This window comes from Eublepharis macularius, chromosome 10 (genome assembly GCF_028583425.1).
Source record: "Eublepharis macularius isolate TG4126 chromosome 10, MPM_Emac_v1.0, whole genome shotgun sequence".
Lineage (NCBI taxonomy): Eukaryota > Metazoa > Chordata > Lepidosauria > Squamata > Eublepharidae > Eublepharis > Eublepharis macularius.
In genome coordinates, this window is record NC_072799.1 from 341,431 (window position 1) to 363,940 (window position 22,510).

Genomic DNA, 22,510 nt, shown 5'->3' on the forward strand with positions numbered 1-22,510 from the left:
GGGCTAGGTCGCCGCTCCCTGGGGGACGCGTTCCAGATACACTGGACAGGGCACCTGTTTTATGCCTTCCCTCCGTTCCCACTGCTGTCTCGGGTTGTCAGCAAAATCCAGAGGGATGGGCCGCACTTAATTCTAGTGGCCCCCTTCTGGCCCAGACAAGCATGGTTCCAACATGTCATGCAGCTTTCACAGGGGTCATATTATCGGTTCACTCTGAACCCGGACCTTCTGTCCGACAAAGGGGTTTGGTATCACGACCTACCCAAACTCAACCTCACTGCTTGGCACATTCGGGGACGGAGGGGATGTCTGACAGGGTAGCTGAAATTTTGCTGAATGCCCATAGGGACACCACTCGCAGGTCATACGCAGCTAAATGGAAGCGTTTTGAGGCCTGGGCTGCGGCCAACGCAGTTAATGTTTGGGATTGCCAGTTGTCTTCTGTGTTTGAGTTCCTCCTGTCCCTAAAGGATGGGGGACTCTCTAATTCCTCTATTAAAGTTTATTTGGCTGCCATTTCAGCCTTCCACCCTAAAATAGATGGGAAGACAGTGTTCTCCCACAGTTTGTCTAAGTCTTTTTTGAAAGGGTTGTACAATATGTATCCACAGGTCAAGGAAATTGTTCCCCAATGGTCACTACAAGTAGTATTGGCGGGGCTTATGAAATCACCTTTTGAACCACTGGCCACCTGTGATTTGAAATGGTTATTCTGTAAGGTGGCCTTTTTGATAGCCATTACGTCTGCCCGTAGGGTTAGCGAGCTGCACTGCACTGAGGTGGGACCCTCCCTTTTTGAAGGTCCATCAGAATAAGGTGGTGCTGAGACCTGACCTTCGTTTTAGACCCAAAGTGTCCACGCAATTTCACACCTCACAGGACATTGTCCTACCTATCTTTTTTCCTGACCCTTCTGATAACTCTGAAAGGGCCTTACATTCTTTGGATGTGAGAAGGGCTATTTTATTTTACCTCCAACGTACATCACGGTTTAGGAGTGCCAAACAACTGTTTGTGTGCTATTATGGGCCCAGGAAGGGAAAGGCTGCTACAGCCCAGTCAATTTCCCGTTGGGTCACTCAAGCTGTTGGAGCCTGCTACTCGCATGCTCAGTTACCTTGCCCCTTGGAACTAAAGGCTCATTCCACCAGAGCACAGGCTGCTTCGGCGGCCTTCCTTAGGGGCGTGCCCTTGCATGACATCTGCAGGGCTGCAACGTGGTCGTCCTCTGACACGTTCGCTAAGCATTACGCACTAGATGTGTGGGAAAGGAAAGAGGCTGCTGTGGGTCAAGCAGTGCTTCAGTCTCTTTTTCGGTGAGAACACATGCCCGCCTCCTGGGTAAGTGGCTTGTGAGTCTCCCATGTGGGGCTGCACAGAAGACGGACAGTGAAAACAGAGTTGCGCTTACCGTAACTACTGTTCATTGACGTCTTCTGTGCAGACACACAACCCTCCCTCCTACCCCGCTGTGTTCTTCCAGATAATGTGAAGGCATTCGGCGGCAAAGGAGAAACTGAGGGGAAAGGGGGCGACGTCGCCCAATGTCGCTCGGGCGGGAAACGGCCGCACATGCGCATTGGGTCGGACGTGCGCCCCCTAGTGGACGTTTGCTAGAAAGAAAAATCCGGTCGGCAGGCCTGCGCAGGCGCAGTCCCTTGTGTGTCTGCACAGAAGACGTCAATGAACAGTAGTTACGGTAAGCGCAACTCTGTTTTTCCATGGAAGGGGGAAAGGCGGGATCTGGTGTAGAAAGGGCAGGAAAGTTCAGAACAAGTCATGGTCCAGAAAGGGGGTCCTGCCGCAGGGGCCCTCTGGTAGCTCTACCGGACTCACTGTTTAGAAATGTTATTTGGTTGATCGTAACTTATTTTGTTGGGCTGCAACCTTGTACTGATATCAGCATCACTTCACTTTCTCTGAAACTCTCTGTTGAGCTGTTTCCACCTCTAACCTCACCTTCCAGTATGTGCAGCTGCTAAATTTGTGGATTTAGAATGGGATTCATTCCCACCTTTTCCACACCAGCTCTCTTTTCACTTTAGACGGAAATCTACTCTTGGAAGACTTGTGGTATGATTCAAATAAAGCACCCCCGCAAAACCTTCCCAATCAGATTTCCAAGAATGATTTTCCTTCACGTATCTGAAGAAATGAGTGATGACTCTCAAAAGCTCCTATTGAGGCTTTCTGTATTTATTTATTTTACAAGATTTGCACCCCACCTTTCTGCCCTCATCAGGGCCCTCAGGCAGCTATCAAACTGATACATAATAAAATTACTTTCTCAAACCATTTAAACCAGTAAAAACACATCGATAACATAATTAAAACCAGAGCTAAAATACAAAGAAAAATATTACAGTAATAAAACATAACAATAACTAAAACATTGGACAGAAAGGTGGGATCACAGAGGCCAAACGAAACAAAAAAGTTTTTACTGGTTGACGGAAGACGGTAGCAGAAGGGGACAGGCGCAGCTCCTTGGAGAGAGTTCCAAAGCAAGCCCTCTCCCAGGTTGCCACCCGACTAACCTCGAAAGGCAGGGGCACCCGAAGAGGGCCTTGGGAGGTGGCCCCAGTGACCTGGTAGGTTCGTAAGTGAGGAGGTGATCTTTCAGGTCTTCTGGTCCCGAGGCATACAGGGCTTTAAAGGTCAGTGCCTAGAAACGGACTGGGAGCCAGAGTTGCTTGGAGTGCGGTGGTCCCGGCATCCCTCTCTGGGCCACATCCTGGCTGCAGCATTCTGCACCAACTGATGTTTCCAGGCACTTTTCAAGGGCAGCCCCATATAGAGCGCATTACAGTAATCTAGTTGTAACCAGGGCATGCATCACAGTGGCCAGGTCTTTTCTACCCAGCAAGGGCTGCAGCTGGCTGACCAGTCGAGGCTCATCAAAGGCACTCCTGGCCACAGCTGCCACCTGCCTGTCCAGCGGCAGGCCTGGATCCCAGAGCACCCCCAGCCTACAGACCTGATCCTTCAGGGGAAGTGCTATGCCATCCAGATTAGGTGACACTTTAAATGCTGGGAGAGATCTTCTGCTCAGCAGTAGCACAACTGTCTTTTCAGGATCACGTTTCAGTCTATTAGTCCACATTCATAGAAAGACAGAAACACAGAGCTGAAAGAGTACCCAAGGGTCATCTAGTCCAACCCCCTGCACAATGCAGGAAATCCACAGTTCCCTCCCCTCTCATTCTCCAGTGACCCCTGCTCTGTGCCCAGAGGACAGCAAAAACACACCAGGGACCCTGGCCAATCGGGCCCGGAGAAGATCACTTCCTGACCCCAGCGTGGTGATGGGCATTCCCCCCCCCCCCGGGCATGTAAGGAAGGGCCACGAGAGACTCGCTCCGGCTCTCCCCTCCCTGCCCTCCCTCTTCCGATGATCTGCGCACACATTCATACTGAGTCGCAGACTCATCGCTGCTGTCGGGTGGCCATCTGGCCCCTCCTGAAAGACTTCCGAGGAGGGGGAGCCCATCCACTTCAGAGCTGCTGCCGAGAACTAGAGGAGGGTCTCCAAGGCCTCCTTGAGGGTCACCTGGGATTGCGAGGTAGCGGCCCCTCCGTTTTGGTGACAGCCCCGCCCAAATCTCTGGATGGCCTTTCTCAGTGGTTTTGTGCAGCTGTTTAAGAGGGTTGAGATGGAACTTGGTGGGGCCCCACAGGACATGCCCTGACCAGGCCTAAAACCCGATTGGAGAGGAACTGAACAGTTCTCCTCATCCAGGGAAGCTGGAGCAGTTGTCCATTCCCCACCCATTCAGCCAGCTTGCTCAAGAGTGGGACATCAGAGACCTGTCGATCGTGACCGAGATCTCCTTCAAGGTGCCTCTGGACTTTGGCTTCCTTTTGCTGGGCGGACTAGCAGGGCTCCCCTTTCGTAATGAGCAGAAGAGGAGGTCTAGGGCGGGGAGGAGGGTCCCTTCCAGCCAGGCAAATCATGTCGAACAGCTACAGGGCAGAGGAGGGGCCAGGAGGTGGGAAGGAAGCCTCCTCCTAGAGGCCCAGGGGGCAGCGGGCTTCTGCTGCAAGCCGTGCATAACCTCCCCAGTAATCCGGCTAGCGGGCCAGACAGACGCCTCCCCCTTGGGTGGGGGGGTGGGGGGGTGAATGCGTGGGCTTCTCTCTACTCTTTTCTGCTTTCACTATGAGTGTGTGTGACTGGCCCAAAGTCACCACGTGAGCTTCCATGGCAGAGCGGGGAATTTAACCCACGGCTTCCAGAGCCTAGTTCAACACTCTAACCATTGCACGACACTGCCTTTCATTAGTTACTCCAATAGGGCCACTCATTGATGAGAGAAAAAGGCAGGGCAGGCTGAATCTGGGGGGCTGTGGCAGTTTGCATCGTGGGGGAAAAGTGGGCTCCACACAGATGCAAGTGGGCTTTGCATCTGGGGCACAGCCTCGCTGCCATGTTTCCTCTGCAGCAGAATACCACCACAATGCAACTTTTCTAGGGGAAAAAAACTCCTGGCTCCAACAAAGCCAGTCACTTTTTGTGTTTGGATGCCACATTTGCTCCTTGCCTGTTAGAAAGAAGAAAGACCGTCTGTTGGGTCAGGGCCTGCTGGGGGTTTAAAGGATTCCATGGGCGGGGGGGGGGGGAGTCTCTCCCTTCCAAGTGACCGTTGGCCCACTGGCTTCCTGGAATCATCTGTGATGTGTCACACATGTTGTTCGGATTCAGACCTGTTTCTTCTGGTCTGATCCCCATCTAGAAAAGGTTACTCTTGGCGTGGCATTGCCCCCCAGAGCGCCCTCCCTGCATGGTGGGGCTTGCTCAGCCATTCCCACCTCTTCAGTTGCCTGCGCAACAGCCCTACCAGGCAGGTCAAGTTGGGAAGAATTGGCTGGCCCGAAGTCTGGCCGTGAGCTTCATGGCAGAATGGAGACTCAGATGCACCTCTCTCCAGTCCGGGCCCGTTACTTCTTCCCCTTGAACCCCTCGCTGCCCACCACGTATGCCACACGATCAGCAAGTCTCCCCCGCCCTGCCAGTCACAAGTAAGCAAAGTAGCAGCACTCCAGAGAAATCAGCTTCATACCTAGGTATATTTATGATATTTATGCATACAAGACCCAGATCTTGGGTGTCCACTGAAGGAAGCCCTTGTGCCTGTTCGCCACCTGCCAGTTCTGCCACCTTAGGAGATACTCCTGTTTGCTGGGTGCCACTAGAGTAAGAGGAGGTCTAGTTTTGAGCTTCCTGTCCTCCATGTACATAATTAGTCTTCTTTGCATTGAAAGTGGAGGAGAGGGCTGTGTAAAATCTTAGAAGTGTCCCATTTGCCCTCCTGAATGCCCTCCCCACCCCCCCACCCCCACCCCGCCCGGGTTATATACATTCCCCATTAAGAATCACTGTTCCAACCACTACGACGTGTTGACTCTCAACGGTTTTGCTTCCCTGCAAACATGCTCGGAGTACGTTCCAAGTATGGCATGACCCACCCAGAAGGACTGCCAGCGGACTGCCCTGGCCCCCCTCTCCCACCCCTTCCTCTCCCAGCAGCTGGGCCTCCTCCCCCCCCCCTCCTGCAGAGGCACGCAGCAGCAGTCCGGCCTCTGGCCATCTGAGAAGTCCCTGCAGGCTGGAAGTGGGTCACAGGCATGACTGGCGCCGGCAGCTCTTTCACACCCACAGCATTCCTGAGCTCTGTTCATCATGCTGGAAGTGCGGGGGGGGGGGGGGGCGTTCAGGGGAAGCCGGTTCCCAGCTGCTGCTCAGAGTTGGCGTTGACTGCCAGTTCCTTATTTGCAAATCCAGCCACACATATTGGGGGTAATTGAAAAGCTTTGTACTCCAAAATGAGGGTTAGACCACCACATGTCATGCACCCCTGCATTCAGGGGACTCCATCGGCTGGGTGGACCTGTACAGCTTCCTGCTCCAAAGCCCCATTCTTGTACTAACTGCCCTAAGGTGGGGTGCCCCCAGACACGGTCGTAAGGAAAAGCAAGGGAGCAGAGCACCCCAAAACAACCTTTGGATCGCCCCAAATCACACAGCCCCGCACTCCAGAGTCTGTCCTCTACAAGAAGACCTGCATTGGTGCCTGATACAGACACTGGTTCTGGAGCAAACACCTTCTGTTTGGGCTACCTCCGGGAAGCCTTTGTATTGAGGAAAAGGTGTGAAAAAGGAATTGGAATGGCTCCGTGCCCTCTGCCCCCTAGAATACATTTCTGGGCAGATTTCAAGGGAAGACCTTTGTAGAGTGCACTACAGTAGTCAAGTTTCGATCTTACAGTGGTGTGGATCCAGGTGGCCGTGTTGGATGTGTCAAGGTATACCCTGCCTTTCTGCCCAATGCAAACTCAAAGCAGCTTACATGGTTTTCAAAAATGTTATTTTTGATCACTCGTATGGTATTTTATCTAGTAAAATTATTATCTGACTTAGTAAGACTACATAGATCAGGAGAGGGTGGGCATGAAGGGCTGGCCCAGTGCCAGGCTCTCGCGGCCGCTCCTTGTGTGCCCAGGGTCATGCCAGTCACCACTGGCATCCGGGAGGAATTTCCCTCCAAGCCAGATGGGCTGAGGGTCCTGGAGGTTTTTTGCCTGCCCTTGAGCATAGGGCAGGGGTCACTGGAGGGGTGGGTGGGAGGCCGCTGTGAATGTCTTGCAGTGTGCAGGGAGTTGGAGTAGATGACCCCTGGGGTGCCTTCCAGCTCTGTGTTTCTGTGCCTGGTTCTGGTTAACTCCTGGAAAGGCGCCAGGAGCTGTGAACTGAAGCGGTGCTGCGCTGCCCCTTATCTGTGCCTGCTCTGAGCCTTGAGTGCAGCAGCTGTGATAATCGATACTCCAGGCATTCCAGGGAGAAATAAACACGCACCCAGTTGGCATGTGCCACAGCCTCTTTAAAAACAGTTCTGCAACGGGCATCGCAAGGGCATTTTATATAATGCATCAGAAGAGGAACAGGTGTGTGCGGGACTGTATGGGTGGCTTTATGAGGGGGTGAAACAGAGGTCCATCGATTACTACCACCCATAGTGACTGAAGGCAGCCTCCACGTGGACCTCGGAGTACCAAGGCCAGGAGGCAAGATCACGGGGACGCCTGGGCCTCTGTGATCGGTGTTGGCCAGCATAACTGGTTGGCCGCTGTATGAGACAGGATGCTGGACTAAAGGGACCTCTGGACTGATCCAGCAGGGCTGTTCTTACCTTCCAAGGTGGCACACCTGGTGCCTGCGTGAATGTTGCCAAAAGCGGGCTGAGGGCACTGCATGACATGACAGTCGCCCTTTGCACAGGTTACAGTGAAGCTCAATGCACGTACAATCTGTGTACAGAGAACCATTGAATCCTAGAGTTGGGAGAGTCTTACACACCATCTAGTCCAAGATTGTGTTTGCCTTTTTTGCTGCTGCATCACACTGACTCCTCATATTTAGCTTCCTATCCATCCATAAGCCAAGATCTTGTTCACACAGACTGCTACCCAGAAGTGTATCCCTCATCCAGTAGGCATGCTTTGCATTTTTGTTACCCAGATGGAAAACCCGGCAGTTACCCATTTTAAATTGCATTGTCTGCTGCTCCTCCCTGTTGGGTAAATTTAGTTTGCAGAGTAGAGAATTTGCACAGCAGATAAAGAATCACAGACACATGTGTGTTCGGCTTCTAAAATAAGTGTTTACTATATATAGGGAAAAATAATAAATGGTACACTGGAGAGAAAATAAAGAAGAGCTAACTCAGTTCCTACATCCTGGAGATAATGGTCTAACTCACTGGAGAGCAATGGCGTCCCGAGTACAGGAAAGAATGTCAATTGCCCCCCCCCCCAATAAACCTGGTCAGCCAATAATCAATCCTAGATCTGTTTATTAAGCATGCAACTCCCCTTTTACCCTGGCAGGAAGAACAACTGGACATCTAACTGGCCTCATGCTAACTAGCTGCCTCTAACGAAACACAAACAGATTAACTCTTTCATGACTGAAGAGAATGACACTGGTAAAATCCCAACACATGCTTTGCATTTTTGTTGCCCAGATGGAAAACCCGGCAGTTACCCATTTTAAATTGCATCCTATTCAAATCTGCCCATTTTTCAAGTCTGTTCAGCTCTCTTTGAATTCTATCCCTGCCTTCAAGGGTGTTTGCTGCTCCTCCCAGTTTGGTGTCATCTGCAAATGTAAGGAGGAATCCCTTCACACCCTCCTCCAGATCATTTATTGAAATACTGAAAAGCCCTGGGGCGCTCCCCTGGTCCCCTCCCTCCAGTCAGAGGTGATGCCATTGACAACTACTCTTTGGGTGCAGTTACCCAGTTCCCGATTCGTCTAAACAGCCTTGAGTCCAGTTCACGGTTCTCCAGTTTATCCGTTAGAACAACACGAGGAACCTTGTCAAACGCTTTACTGAAATCCAGATAAACTACATCAACAGCATTCCCACAATCCCATAAGCCTGTCACTCAATCACAGAAGGAGACGAGGTTGGTCTGGCAGGACCTGTTGGGGACAAATCCATGCTGACTTCCCCGTGTCACCATGTTGTCCATCAGATGCTTGCAGACCGACGGCACCTTTAATATCTGTTCCAGTGTCTTCCCTAGAACGGAGGTCAGGCTGCGGCAGATCCCAAGGTCATCCTTATTCCCTTGCTTGAAAATTGGGACATTTGCCCTCCTCTCAGCTTCTGGCACGTCCCCTGTTCTCCAGGAGGCCTGGAAGATGACCGAGAAAGGGTCTGCAAGCTCTTCGGAACGTTCTTTCAGCACTCTTGGGTGCCCCCCCTCCGGCCCAGCGGACTTGTACACATCCGGTGCTGCCAGATGTTCCTCCACAACCTCTGCCCATGTTAACCCGCAGCCCCGAAGCCATGCCTTGCTTACTACCATCTCTAGGTGGGCCTGTTCTTCAGGGAGAAAACTGAGGCAAAGTAGGCATTGAGCCTTTCTGCCTTCTCTCTGTCATCTGTCAGAGCTTCTCCATTTCCACCAAGCAATGGGGGTATCGCCCCATTGACCTCCTGTTTGCTCCGCATGTATCTGAAGAACATCTTTTTGTTGTGGCCAGCCCCCCTCCACCCCCCGGCCAACCTCAGCTCATTCTGAGCTTTGGCCTCTCTGACGTCTGCCTGACAGTGCCTAGATACCCACAGATAGTTGTCCTTGGATGCGTTTCCGTCCCTCCATTTCTTGAACACCTCCTTCCCCCTCCTCAGCTCATCACGGAGCTCTCTGTCCGCCCACACTGGCATCTTAGACCCTCCGCCGCATTTCTGTCCTGCTGGGATGGTGACAGCTTGAGTCTGCAGGAGCTCTTCCTCTCGGAGAGCCCGCCCTTCCCTTGCTCCTTCCAGCATTCTGGTCCGTGGAATAACTCTCACCATGTCGCTAAGTGTATTGAAGTTGGCCCTACTAAAATCTAACCTGCACATTTGGTACCCCACAGCACAGGGAATTCTCAGAGGACGTGATCACTTCTCCCTAATGTTCTGACCACCTTTACCCCGTCAACCAACTCGTTCTTGTTGGTTAATATCAAGTCCAGTGTGGCCAAACCCCTCGTTGCTTCCTCCACCGTTTGAGAAAGGAAGTCATCGGCCAGGCAGGTCAGGAAGTTGCGTGGCCCTGGACAAGTAGCAGAGTTGGTCTCCCAGCACTCATCAGGGGAGTTGAAGTCGCCCGTAACTACAAGGTTGCGTTTCTTGGCTACCCTATTAAGCTGCTCAGGGAGGACAGAATCCGCCTCATTTCCTTGGTCAGGCGGTCTATAACAGACCCCCAACCACAATACTGCTCATCCTTCCCTCCTTTGTCTTCACCCAGACACTTTCCACTGTGTTCTCGCACGCCTTTGCCAGTATTTCCTGACGACCGAGCCCTTTCCTCACATTCAGCGCCACTCCACCTCCTCTACGACACTGCCTGTTCTTCTCAGATAACTCGTGCCCATCCACTTCTGTATTCGAGTCATGGGAACCATCCTACCAAGTCTCTGTAATGCCTACTAAGTCATACCTTTCCACCTGCGAGTTGTTCCTCCTCCTCATTGTTCAAGCTCCTGGCATTGGTATAGAGGCACCGGGAGCCTTGCAACGTTCCCCCCCCCCTTTGACCTGGCCCTCCCAGGCAGGCCTCTGCTGTTTGCTCTCCTTCCCCCCTGAAATTCCGACGCCACTTGCCTCCGTTCCCCTGCAATGCCAGTTTAACGCCCTCACAAGGCATTGCCCGGGGTCCCTTTCAACCTCATTCTTCCCTGTCCTTGACAGGTGGAGTGCATCCCGTGCAAGCAGGCCATTTTCAAGAAATCATGGGCCATGGCCCCAGGGTCCACATTGCTCCTGCTGCCGCCATGAATGCGGCTAGTGGTTCACCGCCGTAATCTGCTGTTTTCAGGGCATTCCTCTTTCTCTGCGCAGCAGGTCTCAAGAGAACACCGCCTGTATCCTTTCAGTTGCCTCCTGAGGACTTCATTGTCAGCCCTTATGTGCTCAGTGGCGTTCATGGCCATGTCAGTGGTTCCCACGTGGACCACCACAGATGGGCAACGGTCTGTTGGTTTGACGAGTTTGGCCATCCGGTCTGTGATATCCTTGATCTTCGCCCCTGGCAAGCAACACGCCCCTCGGGCCATGGGGTCAGGCCCAGACACATGATGCTCCATCCCCCGCAACAGAGAGTCACCAATCAACATGGCTTTCCTCGTCCTCCTAGCGGCATTTGTTTGTAGCTCCATGGCGCCTCTCCTCCTGCCTCTCGGTCCTCGGTGTTGTATATGTTTGCCAGTGATTCCAACATGTCAGCAAGGGCCTGGAATTGATTTCTCAGCTCCAGTGGCACTGAGGGCCATCTTGCTGTGCGCCTTCTGGCTCGCGCTGTCCGTCTCTGAGGAGATTCATTAGGAAAATACTCAGTTTCAGTGTCCCTTCCACCACTCGCCCACCCTTTTGCAGGTCCTGAAGACTTTTGTGGCTGAAATCCTCCTTTGATCTTTTGAAGGGGACCAGCCCCTCCCTTCCTCCGGGCTCTTCACTTTTCCTTCTAGCAACACTGTCACTTTGCATTTGTGAGAAATGTAGTCCTTCTTGTCCAAGGGGAGGAAGACAAACAGCACCCCCCAGTGGGTAACTGGAATTGGTCCTTCAGCAGCCATCGTCCTCTTCCAAAAAAGGGGTCTGCCTATGAGTGCCGCACAAAACAGATTTTCTCCCTGGAATCTCCTTCCTGAGAGGAACAATGGCCCCCAAAACCCCTGACCTAACGTCTCCTGAGAGCAAGAGCAGCAACACAACAAGAGGCATCTCTGTATAAAAGATCTCCCAGCTAAGAGCCACAGGCCAAGAGCTCCTGCCTCTGGCGAGGAGGAAGCCTTTATATTTCAAAGGCCCACGGCCCCTGCAACACAGTGGCGGCAGCGGAGGGTATGGTAGCAGTCACTGCCAAGCAGACGAGCCCTCCTCAGTCAGCCACACGACACACGGGGGGGGGGGGAGGAGGAGAAAATCTCTCCCTTTGCAAGCTGAGCTCACCACTCACTCTCACGCCAGAAGCACCAGCTCCTTTTCAGCCACGGTTCTCTCTTTCACACTCTCACACACAGCAAGTCTCAGTCAATTATTACCCTGGCAGCTGAGGAAAGGCAAGGGGAAAGACCTCTCCAGCAGCCCCCACCTGTGCCCCTTCCCCCAGCCCAGCTGACACCCCTGATTTTTCTTTGTGTGTGTGTGTGGAGTAATTCAGTGCTTGTGCACACGGAACCAGGAACCGGTACTTGGTTTCGGTGGCAAACGGGATGCTTGCTGTTTCCTCCTTACAAACTAGCGTGCTTGTACACTGTCTATGCCTTCACTGTGGGTGGTGGGCCACCACAAGAGTGAGCATGGGCAGAGGCAACGGTTGGTTTTGCCCGTTTGCAGGGTGGCCGCTGCAGGATGCCCTGTTCAGATGAGCGAAGCTGTCGGGGCAGGGCCTGGCGGGGGGGGGGGGGAGTGGTGGTCCTGTAGATAAGAGGGCCTGAGGCCGCGACGGGCTTTATATGTAGTAGCTGAAACCTTGACTTGAGCCCGGTAAGTGACGGGCAGCCAATGGAATGAGTGCAGAAAGGGGGTGACGTGCATTCTTCGCGTAGATCTTGAGAATAAAATACAGTATTCTGCACCAACAGGAGTCTCTGAATAGATATATAGGGAAGACGTATGTAGTATGTATTACAGAAGTCAGGTTCCAGTGTCACTGTGGTATGGATCCAGATAGCCAGTCGGCTGTGTCAAGGTGTCTCTTGCTGTCCTTTCCAACGGAGGACCAAAGTGTCCTACATGGTTCGCCTGTCCTCAGTTTATCCTCACAAGGACCCTGGGAGGTAGGTTAGGCTAAGAGTGTGTGACTGGCCCAAGGTCACCCCTCAAGAACTGTGCTTTGGAACAGGAAGCAGGGAAGGTCCACCCGGCGGACAGAGTCCCCTGAACGTGGAGGTGTGCGATACGTGGGGGTGTCGAGGGCATCCCTGTTTGCATTGTTTCCCCAGTGCAAGCTTCTTGGAGGCAGCCCAAATAGCTGCTGTTTGCACCGGAATTGGTGTTTGGATCGGGCCCCAGTGCATGTCTAGAGTGTGGGGCCGTGAGATTTGCAGTGATCCAAAGACTGTTTGGGGGTGCAGCTTCCCCCCCTTGTTTGCTTATGACTGTCCTGGGGCACCCTACTTCGCAGCAGTTAGCAAAAAAAACCTGGGCTTTGGAGCCGGAGCTGTGTAGGTGCACCCAGAGGACAGAGTCCCCTGGATGTGGAGCTGTAGGACACGTGGCGGTCTAGGCCTCATTTCGGGGTATGGGGCTTTTCAATTATCCCCAGTATTGGTGGTTGGATTTGCGAATAAGGAACTCAGAAACAATCTCAGCCTCATCACTGCTCTTCCGTCAGCCCAGCCTCCTCTGCCGGCTGCTCTTGGGCTTCTTGCTGAGTTTCTCAATGTTGATTTGGGGGGGGGTCTAAGCCCCTTTCCCCCCATTCCTGCCTCTTTGAAACAGAAGAAGCAGCCTGGCTCTTGACCCTGAAGGGGCGGTGTGGGGCTGGGGGCAGTTTCTTGGTTGCGAGGGCTGCCCTGGGCGCTCTGGTGCCCTGTCCTTTTCTTCCATCCCCTCTTCTGTTTTGCTTCTCGTTGGCTCGGCCTCTCTGCCTTCCCAAGGACTGGAGGGGATTTGGTGGGCAGCTGTTCTCTGCTTCCTTCTCAGCATGGCATGGAAGCCACTCACCTGCCGGGCCCCAAAGCTCGGCTCTCACAAACGGGGGTGAATTCTTTTCAGCAAAGCCCATTTCCAACCAGCCCAAGGCCCCCCCCCCAAAAAAACATGTCCCACATAATTCCTTGTGTTAAGACCAGCTGAAATGATGCAGAATGTAGAGCCCACTAGCGCTAGTCCTTAGGGTGGAGCATACCAAAGAAGAATAAAAGAGAACAAGCGTGTGGAGGAGAGAAAAAGGGTCGTTTCCAGCCCACTGCGTCCAGTAGTGGTGAGACATGCGCTCCAAGGCCCTGCTACAGCCACCCTCCTAAATGCCACAGGGCTGAAAAGGCTCGTGGGGTGGGGTGGGGGCTGTGGCTGCAAGCACTGTGTGGCTGCAGCTTTGCAGGCTCTCCCCTGACCAGAGAGTGGGCCGTGATCTCCCTTCCTGGAGGGAAGAGCCTTCTGGTCAGCCTCGGCCTGTGGAATCAAGAATTGGGGGCGGGGGGGGGTGCTGGAGGCCTGTGCCAGGACAGCAGAGGCATCTGGGTGGGCTGACCCTCCACCCCTCACCAGACAGAGCAGAACCAGGTGGAGGAGCTGCACCTGCGCCCAGTGGTCTCCCAGGCCAAGCGGTCACTGCCGGTGACAGAGGGCATCGTGGAAGTGCGCTACAAGAACAGCTGGGCCCAGATTTGCGATGCCAACTGGACCAGCCAGAACAGCCGTGTCATCTGTGGCATGTTGGGCTTCCCTGCGGAGAAGAAGGTCAACCGGAATTTCTACAGGTGAGTCCACAACAGGCAGCGTGGGGGCGGGGTGTGTGTGTGGGTGTAAACGGGGCCCACTGGTCTCTCCGCTGCACTCCTGGCCTGCCCTTCCTCCGGCTGCCGAGGGCTGTACACATGTGGGGCCTCCTCCTTTTCGTCCTCAAGACAACTCCGTGAGGTGGGTAGGGCCAAGAGGGGGAGGCTGCAACTGGCCCGAGGCCACCGGGCGAGCTTCACAGCTGAGCATGGGCTGGCATCCCCGGCTCCGGGGCGCAGTCTCCACTGCAGGGAGGAGAGGGCTGAAGCCTTGCCCCTTTACTGGAAACAGCCCCAGGGAGCCACTGGTGGCTACTGGTAGCTACAGAAGAGGTTCTCCAACAGGGCAAGTAGCAGCTCCCTGGAGCCGTTTCACGTTGGGCACATGTCACTGGGGGGGGGGCCGCGCTTAAGCCTGCCCTTGTGCCTGCAGCCCCGCCCTGCAGCAGCTGCCCGCCCTCCTCCCTGTGCCTAGGAATCAAGTTCTGAGCTCTTTGCGCACAGCTCACCTCTGACCTCGGGGCCAGGATGGATGTGGGGGCGGATGGAGGCCCATGAAATCTTGAATTGGGTCCTGGTCCGGGAGCTGCCTTGGTACCCTCCCTGCTCTCATTGGGCTGGCCGATGGCTGAGAGCACTGGAGCAGCATTCTGTGGAAGGGATGTCACACCGGGGGGTGGGGGGGAGGCTGGTGGGTGTCTCTGGGAGAGCTGAAGCTAATCCGGGGGTGGGGGGGTCACGCTGTGGTTCTCTTGCCCATGGCCAGGGCCAGTAGGTCAGGCTGTCTGCCTGGCTTCTCCCTTCCCTTTAAGAGGCTGCTGCTGACTTTGACTCTCTAGGCGGTTCAGGCGAGCAGCCAAGGCGGCAAAGGGCCGGAGAAAGGCAGGCCTCGTCAAGAGGTAACAGGTCCAGGCGGGCCCTGGCTTGTGCACCTGGTGCCCCCTGGCAATGCCAGAGCCTCCGAGCCTTCCCTCCAGGATGGGCTCAAGCTGCCCAGCGTGGCAGAACCATCCGGACTGGATTGAGTGGCTTAGAATCCAGCAGTGAAAAGGGGATGAACCTCCGCCCCAAGCGGACTGCCCCGCATGCCACGCTTCCTTCTGGCGGGCCAGGCCAGCCGGCACGCTTTGGGCTTGGAAGGCAGGAGGTTCATCCAGGAAGTCTGGGGCTCCACTGGCCTGCTGGGAATTGGGGCTTCTGCTTGCACCTCTGTCCCTTGGCATAGCAACCCCCCCCCCTAGGATTCCTGGGAGGGGAGAGGCTCCCCAGTGCACACCTGGAGGGCCCACGTGTGGAGGGGAGCCACGGACGGCCTTTCTTCCCGTCCCAGTGCTGGCAGCTGAGCTCTTTCCGCCAAGGAGGGGCCAAGGCCTGCTTTCTGCTGGGAGTGGGGAGGGTCTCTTTCATTCCCTTTCCTTGGCCTTGCTCAGTTGCTAGTTAAGCAGAGGAATTGCTTGTTTGTGGCCTGCAGTGGCAGGACTGGTCCAATGCCTCCCCGCTGAAGCTGCCACTTAGCAACAGACGGCCCAGCAGTGGGCAGTTCAGCTTTCCTTTCCTGGAGAGGCCAAAGGCACAGCTGGGGCATGAAGCAGAGCGCTCGTGCTGAGGAAGAGGCCAGGCCAGGCCGGAGGGGGCCAGCCGTACAATAATGGGATGGAACTGGAGCCCGGACTCGGACAGCATCCTTGGGAAGAGGCAGTTGCTGCAGGCAAAGCTCTCCTTTGCCCACCAGCCTGGTCCTTTCACCTCAACTGTAGAGAGTCTGTGATGAGCAACCCGGCCAGCTGCCTGGGGAAAGATGCACAATCTGGCCAAGTGCCAGGGGTTGTGAATGGCTCAGGTGTGTGTGTGTGTGTGTGTGTGTTGGGGAGGGGAGGGGAGGGGAGGGGGCAAGCTTCTGCAGCCCCTGATGGCAGGGAACAGGAGTCCGGGCCTCGCTTGGGGGGGCTCGCGCTCTGTGGCCACCACAGCCGGGCAGCCTGGTAAGGGTGTTGCATTCCATGTCTGGCACTGAGGAACTGGAAAGGGTCGGAGGAGGAGTCCGAAAACCCAGCAGCATGAACGGGAGTCTGGAAACGGCTTCCAGACAAAGCCCACAGTGTGTGTTTGGCCTCTCACAGGGCCGTTTGTGGGATGACTCACCTGCAGGCACAGCAACTCTGTGCCAAGTGGCGTTGGAGACAGGCATGGCCTTTGCCTGAAAGGCAGTCTTCGTGCCAGGGGTCACCTGGGCTCTGGGCAACGTCCCTCCCGTCATGACTAATGTGGGCTTCCAGCGAGGGAAGCAGCCAGACACCATTTGCTTTTCGGCTTTCTTTTTTCCTTCCAAGGAAAGGCATCTGAAGGTTTTTTGTTTGCGTGCTCTCACACACACACACACACGTGCGCACACATGACTTGGGCATGATAGGGCCCTAAAATCCAAAACAGTGTTAGGAGATGGAGGGATTTTTTATACTGGGTGAAACCATTGAGCAGTCCTGCCATTCAAGACGTGGCCATAGTCACTGGCTTAAGTGGCTTTCGAAGGGGGGTCAGCTCCATTCATGGCGGTAGTCACAAGGAATAGTGGCACAGCAGGGTAGATCCTCCAGTTGGTTGAATGCCCTGCTTTTCTCCCCTTACTAGCATCCAAGGCAGCCCACAAAGTTTCCTACAAAAGTTAGTCAATACTGAAAACAAGGACTTTGGAACTAGGGTGGATTTGAACTGCCCCTTCCCTTCTCTGTGGGGCTACATTGGGCGGGTGCTCATACGCTTTGGCTGGTGCAAAATGCAACCTCTGGGCAATAGCCTGGTGCCAGGTTTCGGATGGCATCACACAAACATCGTATCATCAGCCCTGTTTTCAAGCCCATTTCAGTGTTCCACTAAAGCTAGACAGCTTGAGGCTTGGATACCTCAAGGGTGGGTGCCCAGGTGACTCTTTTGGCATACTTGGGTCTCCTTTGGGGTGCTGCAGCTCAGGGGCCCCTAGTGCCAGGCCTTCTTGTTTGCGATGGCTTTCTGCCCGAGGAGATGTGCTTGGAAATAGAAAGAGGGAAAAGGTTGGAAATGCAAAACGCCTTTCGATGACTAAGTGCAAATAAATGATCCCTGCGGGTCCAGAGCAGCATACCTGTGAGTCTCCGTTAGAGAGCAAGCAGCCGGGCCGAGTGCTGGCCTCCGTGTCCTCCTGGGAGCCTGGCCAGGGGAACTGGCAGGCCTGTGTTGGAAACAGCAGGCTGGGCAGCAGAGGCATTGGGTCTGATCCTGCGAGGCCGTTTCCCGACCCTTCTGTGGCGAGGCAGAAGTGGCCTCACCAAAGGCAGCATGAGGCTTTTGGTGTCACCAGCATGAGGCTTTGGGCGGGACGGTTGCAGGGCTTGCTTCTGGTGGGCTGGGAAGGACCGCCGTGGTCGGCCGCGTCCGGTGGAGCTGGGACAAGCCCCCCGAGGAAGCGGGCGCAGTGGGGGGGGGCTCCTTCACCGTTCTCTCCTGTTTTCCAGGCCAGTTTCGAGGGTTCGCCCCAAACATAGACGCAGGGAGGACTTTAGGGGCACCAAGAGGTAATGTGGGCCACGCTGCTTCCTGAGAGGCACGCGAGCCTGGAAGGTCTGGAGGCTGAGCTATGACTCCTCCACGTAGGCAGTGTGGAAGCTGGAGACGGTTTTGCAGAGGAGGAGAGGAGACGCCCACACACCCTGGCTGGGCAGTCGCTTTCCACACGGGCGCACGACTGTGGGACTTGGTGGATCTGGGTCAGAGCAGAGTGGGCGGCCCCGTGACTGTCCCCCTGGCTCCCCTAATACCCCCCCCCCGCAATAGGACTTGTACCTGGGCTTTTGGGGGGAGGGGTGGAACTCTGCCACGTGGCTGTCCTCTGGGCTGACAGGCAGCATTCTGAGTCCTCCCCCTGGAAATACCTCCAGTTTCTCAGTTTCTCCAGTCTCAGTGGTGGTTTCCATAGGAGGGCATGAGTGTCCAGATCCCACCCCTCAGCCAAAAGATCTGCTAAGAGACAGTCTCCCCCTCCCCCTCTCTCATTTCTTGCTGCGTCCCAGATCAGATGTGGTGAGAAGTGTCCGGGGTGGGGTGGGGTGGGGTGGGATGCCGCCACGGCCACGCTTCCCTCTCCACCCCTACGGGCAGATCTGGGCTGCAGAGCTGTTTTCAAGAGTCAGCCGGCCCAGCCAGGGCTGTGGGTTACCTGGGTGCTGTGCTGCTGCGTCCTGCCACGTGGCAAGCTTGCCTCTGGTTGCCCGGGACCTGCTCCTTACCTCTGGCGCCCCCTTGCTGTGGTGCTGATCCATCCCGTTCCTTGCAGGCTGTACGCACAGCGACACCAGCTCAGCTATCGGCTGCACTCAGTGTCCTGCCTGGGGAACGAGGTCCACATCTCCATGTGTTCCTTCGAGTTCTACCGCAGCAACGCCACAGGAGTCTGCAAGGGTGGGATGCCAGCTGTGGTGGGCTGTGTGCCTGGGCCCCTGTTTGCCACAGGCAGTGCCCAGAAGAAGAAGCGGCAGCAGAAGCAACAAGGACAGGTGAGCCCCCCTTCTTGTGTGTTTGCCTGGGCTTGGCCCGTGCTTGCGATCGCTGCAAGGGCCTGCGGCTTCCCGCTGCGTCTGACCTGCTTGGTATTCTCTACAGAAGCACCTCCGGCTGAAGGGTGGGGCCAAGCCTGGCGAAGGGCGGGTGGAGGTGCTGAAGAACAACGAATGGGGCACCATTTGTGATGACCGCTGGAACCTGCTGTCGGCGAGTGTCGTTTGCCGTGAGCTGGGCTTTGGCAGTGCCAAGGAGGCCCTGACGGGGGCACGCATGGGCCAAGGTGAGCATGGCTGGCACATGCCACTCCAGGCCAGTGGCCGGAACGTGGGGACCAAAGCCCCGCCCCCTCGGTTTCAGCCTCTGTTTCAGAGAGGCTCCAAGATGACGCATCCCTGTCAGAGATCAGCAGCCTCTCAGCTCCAATCCCCCAGTCATAAAACATGGCAGTCCTGTCCTGTCGTCAGAACAGGAGTTCCCTGGCACAGGAGAGCTGCCCTGGCAAAACACCAGAATCCCCCCCCCCACCTCCGGCTCTGGAGAGGAGGTGGCGTGATGGTGGCTAGAGGCGGGGCCACTGGGGGCACTCTCCAGGCACTGCCCCCTTCCCCTCTCTGTGGCAGGAATGGGCCCCATCCACATGAATGAGGTGCAGTGCGCAGGCTCTGAGAGGTCGCTGTGGAGCTGCCCATACAAGAACATCACGCAGGAGGCCTGCAAGCACTCAGAAGATGCCGGTGTCCGTTGCAACGTTCCCTACATGGGCTACGAGACCACGGTTAGCTGTGCACAGCGCAACCAAGGGCATGAGCCCCACCTTTTCCTCACTTGCCTGCTCTCAGGAAGCCTGCCCAGGCCACGGCCTGCCCCAGAGGGAGCTTCTTCCACAGCCTTCTAAGCCTAAGCTAGGAGCTTGTCTGCCCCTCGCCCTCAAGTGGGATTGGTGCCCCCAGAGTCACCGTCTTTGCTCCCTGCCACGGCTGCAGTGAGGTGCTAACTGAGGTGCGCTAGGCCAGCTGCCACCTCGTATGTGCTTGGCCACCCTTAAAAAAAATGGCTAGCTGTGGGGAGGAACCAGATCTGAGTGTGTTCCCCACAGGGACCAGCTCGTGGGCTTTCGATGTCCCTGTGTAGGTGGCTGATACAGTGCGTTGGTGAGAGGTTTCCCTGTGGCAGGTTTCTCTAACCCATGAACCCCAACAGAGCGCTCTTCCCCCAACACCAGGCCTTTCCCAGGTTTTTTTTAAAAGAAGCAATTGAATATCATTATATTGTTCCGTTATATTGCTAGGAAAAGTTGAAGGCGGTAGGAAAAGAGGAAGACCCCCAAGTGAGATGGCTGGACTCCTTGAAGGAAGCCACGGCCTCCAGTTCACAGGATCTGAGCAAGGCAGTCAAAGCTAGGACGTTCTGGAGGCCTTTCCTTCACAGGGTCACCGTAGGTCGGAGGCGACTTTGAGGGCGCACATGCGCACACGCACAGAGTTACAACGTTAGAACGGTGTCTCAGGATCTCTGCATTCCCAGTTTCCATTTAAAAAAAAAAAACACCTCTGTCTAGCTTCTGTTGTGGAGAGGATAGGGTTAAGGGACATCTCTGCAACCAAAGGGGCCAGAGGCTTCCTTTTTTGAAAAAAAAAAAGCGAGAGCTGGGAATTCAGAGAGTCTGATACACAAATTGTTCTGTTGAAATGTTATGGCAATATTCGATGGCTAACTGAAAAAACAAAAAAGCAGCCACGGGGTCGAGCAGGCAAGATGGCTGCCGTGTGAGCGGGCACGTCCAGGTGCAAGGGAGACGTTACGCCTTCTGCACGTTGCATGGAGGTCCCCCCAACCCGAGTCTGCTGCTTGCAGAGCCGGACGGGTTGTGGGGGGAACCCCAGCTCCCGATTGTGCAGGGCCCGTTTTAGCTCACGGCCTTGGGGTGGGGCACATCCGCCTTCTCCCCATGCTGTCTCGCCAAACCGCTGTGATGGGGGGGGCGAGTTGCCCCAGGGACCCCCCACCCAATTTGTACCAGATGTAACATCTTTTTTGGGCTGTAGGGCCAGGCACTCCTGCCCAGCTGCCCCCGCAGTCAAGCGTACCAGAAGGCGTTGCCAGCCCAGACGGCTGCAGGGAGTGGTGGGCAGAGATCTTAAAGAACGCCCAGTTCTTGCTCAACTGCTTCTCAAGTAAGTGCCCAGGGCACAGGTTAGCTTTCCTATTTCGCAGTGGATGGGCCAGATCTTCTCCACCCCAATGCTAAACCCAGCTGTGTGCCTCTCCCCTCTCTCTGCCCTTCCTGCCCTCTATTTGACCAGCTGCCAGAGGAGGCGGGAGGGGTCCAAGCCCTTGGACGGTGCCCGCTTGGAACACCCTTGCAGGCCCAGATCTGCTCCTGCTGAAATCCCCCATGCCGCCCCCAATGTGCCATGCTAGCAAAAACTCGAGGCCTTTGTTGACTGATGTGTAGAGGGTGGGGGCTGCTGCAGTGATCAGGGTGCTCAGTCTGGGGAGGGGGCCTTGGAGGCTTTAGGCTGGGTGTAGGGGGAGGGAACTCTTTGGGAAAGACACATGTGGGGGCTGGCTAGGGAGATGCTGGTAGCAAAGCAGGGAAGGTGCAGTGACTGACCACCAGGAGGAATGAGGGGGGTCATTCAAGGGAACTAGAGCTGCAAAGAGGGCTTCTCCAGCCTCCGAGCAGAGACCCTGACTCTCACCTTCCCTGGCTCCCTTTCTCCACAGATCCGCTTGAGTGGGGGCCGCAGCCGCTTTGAGGGGCGGGTCGAGGTGGCGCTGGGGGCTGGGAGCAACGGCACCCACCAGTGGGGCTTGATTTGTGGAGATGGCTGGGGGACCCTGGCAGCCATGGTGGTATGCCGCCAGCTAGGCCTGGGCTTCGCCAGCCAAGGTTTGCAAGTAGGTAATAGTGCTTGCCTGCCTGGCTGTGGATGGCTTCCTTGCTGTTGGCTGCTAGGGCCCCCCTCCCGGCTGGACTGCTTGCAGCAGCTGAGTGCAGCACTTTGCCTTGTGCCTGAGAGACGGAGGGGGGAGGAGCCTGGCAGGGCGAAGTGGCGAGGAGGCCACGGGGTGCTGCATGTTCATTTCCCGCAGGGCTTCTTCACAGATCCGAATAGTCGGTGGCCGCTCAGCCTTTGAGGGTCGTGTGGAGGTGAAGCACGCCGGTAGGTGGGGCACGGTTTGCAGCTCAGGCTGGAGCACCACGGAGGCCATGGTGGCTTGTCGCCAGCTCAGCCTCGGCTACGCCATGCATGCCGTGACGGTAGGTGGATGGCCAGCCACAGCATGGGGGGGGGGGCGGTCATTAGCTGGACGAAGATGCGGAGGGGTCAGGGGCAGGGCTGGGGAAAGGGACTGGCAGGGGCCGCGCTGACACCTAGCAGCAGGAAATGCCGGCTTGCATGCTGATGCCCAGGCTGCTGGCTGGGGCGGGGTGGGAAGGGCGTGGAGGACATGCCGGCCCAGGCTCTGTGCTGTCTCCCCAAGGAAACTTGGTACTGGGACGCCAGCAACGTGACGGAGATGGTGCTGAGCGGTGTGAAGTGTACGGGGCAGGAGATGACGCTGAGCCACTGCCAGCACCACAACGCTGTCAACTGCCCGAAGACTGGCACTCGCTTCGCTGCTGGCGTCATCTGCTCCGAGAGTGAGCTCTGGGGGAGGGGAGGGGACGGGGCAGGCCAGGGCCTGGGCTGCGCTTGTGTGGCCCACGCACGAGGCGGCCTGGATTCCTTTCCCATCTCTGCCACGGATTCTCTCCGTGGCTTTGGCATCCTCTCTCTCTTGGGCTCAGTGGAGGCAGAACCAGGGCTGAAGAGCTGGATTTGGATGCCCTTCTGCCATCTTTGGCCCCCTGCCTGGCAAGTCTCAGCTTCTGGCCCTTTGGCTAGCCTCCACGAATCCAGCTCCCTTTCCCTGGTGCAGAGCTCTCCAGCTGAGAACCGTTTCACCTCCTGTCATGCAAGAGGCCAA

At 55.8% G+C, this 22,510-nt stretch overlaps 1 protein-coding gene across 7 annotated transcripts in view; it reads left to right on the forward strand.

Annotated features, from left to right (window-relative positions):
- LOXL3 (lysyl oxidase like 3) overlaps positions 1-22,510 on the forward strand; it is a 35,312-nt gene that overhangs the window by 10,450 nt on the left and 2,352 nt on the right. For 2 of the 7 annotated variants that reach the window (XM_054989786.1, XM_054989785.1), the window contains exons 4-10: positions 13,773-13,984; positions 17,491-17,550; positions 18,309-18,528; positions 18,635-18,815; positions 19,156-19,310; positions 21,263-21,436; positions 22,025-22,184. In XM_054989786.1, coding sequence (XP_054845761.1) covers positions 13,773-13,984; positions 17,491-17,550; positions 18,309-18,528; positions 18,635-18,815; positions 19,156-19,310; positions 21,263-21,436; positions 22,025-22,184 — 1,162 coding nt within the window. The other 5 variants (XM_054989791.1, XM_054989787.1, XM_054989788.1 and 2 more) reach the window with 5 other exon arrangements.